At 39.4% G+C, this 7,156-nt stretch overlaps 1 protein-coding gene across 1 annotated transcript; it reads left to right on the top strand.

Annotated features, from left to right (window-relative positions):
* The first annotated feature begins 38 nt into the window (after positions 1 to 38).
* Positions 39 to 6,708, top strand: LOC105898923 (nicotinamide/nicotinic acid mononucleotide adenylyltransferase 1). Its single transcript, XM_031565530.2, has 9 exons — positions 39 to 118; positions 1,039 to 1,188; positions 1,418 to 1,601; positions 2,031 to 2,173; positions 2,535 to 2,915; positions 4,421 to 4,534; positions 5,302 to 5,480; positions 5,678 to 5,779; positions 5,883 to 6,708. The coding sequence occupies exons 2-9, from the start codon at positions 1,074 to 1,076 to the stop codon at positions 5,946 to 5,948; spliced, it is 1,284 nt and encodes a 427-aa protein (XP_031421390.1). The 5' UTR covers positions 39 to 118; positions 1,039 to 1,073; the 3' UTR covers positions 5,949 to 6,708.
* Positions 6,709 to 7,156: the final 448 nt, after the last annotated feature.

The following is a 7,156-nucleotide window of genomic DNA, read 5'->3' on the forward strand; positions in this document are numbered from 1 at the left end:
TGGAGTTGTGGGCGTTCAAACATTAAAACCAATCCGAGTAATCTTTACAGCACAGTTTTGTCCAATCAGATTTAGCTTTATTACAAACAGGAAAATTGCGCGTTAATGGTGTTCCTTGGTGAGTTGTGTGCTTTAAGTAAAGCTTTCCCCCTCGTAACATCACGCTTGCAAAGATTAAGAAAATGATTATTTATAATTCCTCCAACTTGCCTATCGATCGATCTCTGTAAGGTTAGCTGAAGTTCATACAGACTTGTCAGTAAAATGTCTTGCCTTCAGCTAGTTCCGGCTGTGATAATGTTACTGGGTTAACGTTTATTAACGTTGTTTTATTTCAGTATCACATAACCTGTGTTGGGCGTCTTGGCATGGTATTGTAAAACATGTTCCATGTAGATCAACTAAACTTTTGTTGTACATTTCATAAATGTAGCACCAAAACATTGTGTGCGTTCTTAAATCCATAGCATGTCCAGTTGGAGATCGTTTTAATCAATGGAGATGTTTAAGTGAGGTATCAAAGCATGAACGGATAAAGCAAAAGTAATTTGCGTCACCGTTTTCCAGTTTCCTTTGCGCCTCAAGAGCTATGAAGTTGGTAGAGCAGAAATGACGTGCATATGTTGGCGATGCATATAAGTTCAGAGAGATAAAGCATATACTGATGGTGGACGCCAGTGTCCAGGCGTTTTAAAAAAAAAAATTTTTTTTACCAAGTTCCTTATTTGATTTGTTTTATTTTATTACATTTGGGCACTTTTAGATCTACAGTGCATCCTAGTGGTGATCATGATAGCTCACCTTGTAATTGATCTGGAAAAACAGTGCTGAATTTGTTTGTCTGTCAAGTCCTGCATTAGGTTGTTTTAATGCCCCAAAAGCCCCATGATGTGGCTTCTGTAATGACCAATTGTAGAAAACAGCTCTCATCTATTGCACTCACAAAATGTGTTATGGTGTAATTCTTTGCTTGACTTGTATAACATTGTATGACTTATATTATATTGTATTATCCATGGCATTGAAAAATGTTATTAGCAGGACGAGCTTCCTCCTGGTGCTAAATCTACACCATGGAGCCAATGGAGAGAATCAGAGTTGTCCTGCTGGCTTGTGGCTCTTTTAACCCCATTACCAATATGCACTTAAGAATGTTTGAGCTGGCTCGAGACCATCTTGAAGACACAGGTAACTGTGCACTGTCTTTGACACATTAACATCATTACCTTTTCCAAGCACTGTAAGTCTTTTTTTTTCTTTAAGATGGGACAATAACTCCTACTACTGTCACAAAGTAAAGGAAGCAATTGTCTTAAAGCTGCCAAACATAAAATAACACTACGCAAGTATATATTTATGTGACCAAAGATCTAACCAATTTATAGGCTTATGCTTGTTTGGTTTACTCCAATCTCAGGCAAGTACAAGGTTATACAAGGCATGATTTCTCCAGTTGGGGATGGGTACAAGAAGAAGGGTTTGATTGAGGCCCATCACAGGGTGCAAATGGCCCAACTGGCGACTGAGAGCTCAGATTGGATCCGCGTCACAGACTGGGAGAGCCAGCAACCTGAGTGGGTGGAGACAGCAAAGGTTGTGAGGTATGGCTTTTTTTTAAGTAGATGTGAGTTGGTGTTTCACACATATAGACTTTTGGTGATTGTATTCGAGCAAAACCTGTTGGCTTTGGGCATTGTAATTATTCAGTGATTGGCACCAAGACACCTCTCTGTGTATTCATGAGCATTTGAATGTGTCTGCAGAGGAAATAGTTGTTTACAAACTGTTGTAGTATTACATCTACCACCAGTGCCTGCCATTGTATGCATAAATGACATACCTGCACAATTCATGGTGCCCCCCTGCTATTTGCTTATGTAAGTTCATTGTAATTTTATTTTCACTTCCTTAAATCCTCTTTAATCCTATTTGTTATTCCAGTTGAAGAAGTCATGCAATTGTGTAAAACAAGGTAACATTGTTCTGACAACGTGTCATCTATCTGTCTGTCTTGTTTTTTATTCTTCCAGGCATCACCATTCAGAGTTGCTGGCAACCCAGCAGAATGATGATGATGATGATGAGGTGGACACTGTGAAGTGTGGTAAAAGAAGACGACTAGAGGAGTCTGAGTGTGTGATTCAGGGCTCCCCTGACTGTTCCACAAGGAAAGGTACTCAAGCTCTGATGTCATAATTACTTTTGCATGTAAAGGTTGTTTATGTTACAGTATTCCACTTGATGTGGATGGATAAGGTAGTGCAGGTTGAGAGCAGAACAGCCCTCTAGGAGAAGAGCCCTAAGGTTTTGTGGCACATTTGCTTTGTTTGTGGAATGTCTGTGCAGGGGTTAAGCTGGTCAATACCTCTATGCTTTGTCAGGTGTCATTCCTGCAAGAAGCGTACTGTGACCTGCAATGAAATTGACCATATACTATTTGATTTTTCTAATGCATACTTTTAGTGAGAGGTATTTACAGTGTCAGGCAGAATTGAGGATTCACTGTAGTAAAGTGTATCACTATGTATCCTCAGACATGCCCCAGCTGAAGCTGTTGTGTGGGGCAGACGTACTGGAATCCTTTGGCGTCCCCAACCTCTGGAAGCCTGAGGACATCGCAGAGATCGTGAGCAGCCACGGCATTGTGTGCATTACGCGGGGTGGCACCGATACTGAGCGCCTCATCCAGCAGTCGGATGCACTGTGGGAGAACCGCAAGAACATCTACATCACGCGCGAGTGGGTGACCAACGACATCTCGGCCACGCATGTTCGTCGGGCGCTGCGGCGCGGGCAGAGCGTCCGCTACCTGCTGTCGGACCCTGTTCTCTGGTACATCCAGCAGAAGGGGCTCTACAGTGCAGAGAGTGAGCAGAAGAACGCGGGGGTCATGCTTGCACCCCTACAGAGATACAGCACTGCCTCATGACATGAGGGGGACAGAAGATCCAGAAGGTGCCTTGAGGACCTCTTGACTTTAATTTAGTCACGATTGTCTTGTACTATTCTTATTGCAGAACAAAACAAAAGGTTGGACATTTTTATAGGTCTAGAGCAATATGTCCGCTGAATGAAATGAATGATTGGTGCTATAGTCTGGTGGCTTTAACTCGGTGTAGTGTTTACAATCTAGATGTAATGGAAATTTACTGCCGAGGCACTGCCCCGTCCTGAGGCTGATGGCTCTGTCACATGACTGTGACTTCTTTCTTTTGTGCCAAACTGACACTATAAATGTGAACAACAAACAAATGTTCTGATAACATTTGTGTTCTAATAGAATCCTACAGGAAAAGTCTATGAGTCTGATGAGAAGTAAGCACTATGATGTATGTTTGTCATTAAATATAAAAAAGAATCATTGTTATCAGCGGTACTTAATTCAGTTAAGCAGTGAAAGGGTCTCTATCAGATCTGGAAACCATTTAAGAGATATCAGAAACTCAACAGTGCATGAATGCACTTTTATCAAACTTGTGGATAAAAAGACCATCCATTAGGCATGACTATCACTAAATCTGATCAAGCGGATGGATAATGACGCAGAGATGTTTCTTATCTCCAGAATATGGTATTAGCCTTACCAGACCATCATCAATGACATTATCTCTTCATCATTGCCCCTTAATATACAGCCAAATGAAAAAGTGTCATTGAATTGCATAAAGACCACAGTTGTGTTTCTAGTGTGTAAAATAATGTATGTGTATCTGAGCTAAACTAAGAAAAATTACTGTAAATTAAAAAGAAGAGATAACAGGAGGAAAACTATGTAAAAAGCACCAGTGCAGGTTGTAGTAGATTTCACAATGGCTTTCCTGGGTGTTTGGGTTTTTCCACCCGCCACTACAGGTGACAAGCCCCATCCGGCAAGATTTTCTGTTGTGCTCGTTGCTGACAGATTTCATTGCATTCTCATCCTTTCACATGTGCAGGAAAGAAAACAAACGCCTGTGAGGACCTTTTCATTTAGAGCAAGACACAGCCAGTGATGTGTCAGATCATAATACAGAAACAAACGCGATTTATAAAATCATATCAACATGTTTATCTTCTGGTTAAAAATGAGATTTGAGATGAGCTGAAAATAAATGTTGTCTGTCACCTTCACACTTTTGAACGAATTAGCTGCAGATTTACACAATTTTAAATGGGTGTGCTAAAATGAAACAACAAAGATTCTACTTGGGTTACATAGATGTTTTGAGATTCATTCCTATATTTATTGCCTACAGGTCACAGACTTGCCTAACATGTTTATTTCCTGTTTGTAAAACAATGCCAGCAACACAGTCGCACAGCCACTAGTGACTAGTGACCATAAATCCATCCAAAGCACCACCCACATGCCAGGTGAGAATAAAAAGGCTCTGATCTGCAGCTGAGGATCAGATTCTGTTTGCTGCAACAACCTAGTCAGGTGGTGGCCTCGATTACACTTGTGTGCTCCTTTCAGTAAAAATGGCAGCCAGCCTTTGTGGGACCTGGGACATGATCAGCAATGTCAACCCTAATGGATACATGATTGCGTTGGGTGAGTATGCGTACTTCTTCATTTTGTGATTGGAATAATATCTCTTTGGAATGTGATAAGTTTTGCATGGATAATATGTTCATATGGAGCTAATGCAATAGTACAAAACATGGTGCAATTTGCATAGTTTGTCAATTTAAAATATATTAAAAAATTCCGTGCAATACTTGAACTGGTGAGCTGAGATGTACAATCCAAATTCTTCCACTTAAGCTTCTCATTTTACTTTCAAACTTACATCATAACTACATCTAAAAGCTTATTTACATTTCTCTCTGTAAAAGCATCTTCGATCATTTCTACTGTGAATAATGGCAAGGGTGTATTCATGGCTGATAGCTTGTCCAGATTAGCATCCAGTGACAGCTTTCAAAAGTAACCAACTGCTGTTAACCACGATAAACATGTCTGTCTCGTTAAGTCAGTCTCTTGACATGTTCTGTAACTTGCTGATACACCATTGTAAGGTAACATCTGTTCTCATCATTCAAATTCGAATGCACGTAGACCTGCAAACCCACAATATTTTTGATTTTGAATATACCGTATGTTTTGAGTATGAAATTATAACCTAACATGAGGGCTGGCAGAATCATTCAGTTCAAATGATAGATGCATAAAAGAGACCATGGAAATCATGACAAGAGATAAACTGGAATTTCAGTCCGGTGTAGGGAAGTCTCTTCATGATTTATCAGTTTGCATGAACAGTAGGAATGAGTGACTTTTGTCTTTTTGCCTGGTGTTAACTCTACCTCTTCCTGCAGGGATGGGCATTACCTTTCGCAAAATTGCTTTGAGACTGAAGCATAGGAAAGTGATCGAGCAGGTGGGGGATGTGTACATCATCAAGACTCTGAGCTCCTTCAGGAACCTCACCACCTCCTTCAGGCTAGGCCAAGAATTTGAAGAATTCACCAAAGGCTTGGACAACAGACAATGCAAGGTGCGATGCATGTCCTTTCTTCTGTGTCTGTTTTGCTCTCTTTTTTTGCATGCATGTTTAGCACTGTGTTGATTTTTTTTGTATTGTATTCTGAATAATGAAAACAAAACACATAACACTGTAAGTCTATTTGTTTGATAAAAGGATCTAAACTTAATTCCAGCCAAGAGAATCATGATAGTGTCTGTATTCTCCAGTCGCTGGTGACATGGCAAGGGAAGACACTGGTGTGCAATCAGGAGGGAGAGAAGAAAAACCGTGGCTGGGCCCACTGGATTGAGGATGAAAAATTATATTTGGTAAGCACAACAGCTTTTCATCTCCTTAATGCTTGCTTAAATACACACATGTCTTTTGGTTAAAACAGTACACAATATCTGCTCTCTCTGTTTTCCCTCCAAGGAACTGTACTGTGAGAACGAGGTCTGCAAACAAGTTTTCAAAAAGAATGCACAGGACAAAGTTTGATAGAACAGCTATCTGTTATTTCTTTAAAGCCATATGATGTGCTGAGGATGTAAAACGAAGAAACTTAATGTTCTCTATCTAAGGTGTTTCAGTGACAGGAAGCTCACTGCCATAAACTTGACAGTATCAGACCCTGATAATGTCTCGATAATACACAGTCCACCGGGATAACATTTACACTCACTGACCTCAAGGGGGCAGAAAGCGCATAAAGTATCCCAACTGCTTTCAGCTGAGATATCAGAAAAATAACACTGTCCTCTTGAATGGAACACAAAATTGTCATCATGATAAACTGTCTACTCTGCACCTTCCCTTATTAGCCACAGTCAATATTTGGCAGTTGTTTTGAGATTTCTTGACTTGTTGTTTTGGATGAGGTATGTCTCATGTGATATTGAACAGATTATCGAAATATGTTTTTACATGGAGTTTTGCAACACATTGGATGCAATTGTATGATTAAGTGAATTTCAGTTTGTCATAATTGCAATAAAAATTCTACCATTTATGACATGGTATGCAATGGCCCTTTCAAAGTACCCCTCATACTCACACACACACACAAACACACTTAATGGGAAGGGGGTCTATTTGAGTTGACACACCCTGCATACACTCCACACTTAGAGCACATAAACAATAGTCGTGATTTCCATTGTGTGCACCTGCACTCACTTAAGTCTGAGTGGTATCCAGTCTGTCACCATCCAATGCCTCTTCTTACCCATTTACCAAATAAATAAAAAAAATCAAACAATCAAATGAAATATTTCTTCGGTGCCAAATTTAATCAGTGTTAGAACATATTATGGATGATAATCAGATTGTTTACTTTTGCCCAGAGGATGACTTTATGTGGCAGCCAAGATGTACAATTTACAGTTTAGCTCTTTCCTAAGCAATGCATTTAGTAAAGATTGTTGTATATTCTGGAAAATATATGTATCAACTGAAAAACATAATATCTTCAGTGAAAATAGAAAAGCTTTTGTTTATTTATGCCTGAGGCAAGACATTTTTCTGAATTTGTTTTTGTCTTGTTCAGTTGTTAATTTCATTGTTATAGAGATATACATTATTTAGCTCAAATCATATAACACAAATTACATTAGTAGATGGATGGTTATAGTATAACCTATTGCATTACAACATTGACCAATATTGAAATTCTAACTTCAACATAGCCTTGAAAGTAGGCTATTTCA

The sequence above is a fragment of the Clupea harengus genome, chromosome 4, assembly GCF_900700415.2.
Source record: "Clupea harengus chromosome 4, Ch_v2.0.2, whole genome shotgun sequence".
In the NCBI taxonomy this organism is placed as follows: domain Eukaryota; kingdom Metazoa; phylum Chordata; class Actinopteri; order Clupeiformes; family Clupeidae; genus Clupea; species Clupea harengus.

Bases quoted from the DNA above. Each gene is read 5' to 3' on its own strand.
- LOC105898923 (XM_031565530.2), top strand. From the start codon at position 1,074: ATGGAGCCAATGGAGAGAATCAGAGTTGTCCTGCTGGCTTGTGGCTCT. The intron at 1,189-1,417 runs GTAACTGTGCAC...CTCCAATCTCAG, and splicing joins AGACCATCTTGAAGACACAG to GCAAGTACAAGGTTATACAA. The intron at 1,602-2,030 runs GTATGGCTTTTT...TTATTCTTCCAG, and splicing joins GAGACAGCAAAGGTTGTGAG to GCATCACCATTCAGAGTTGC.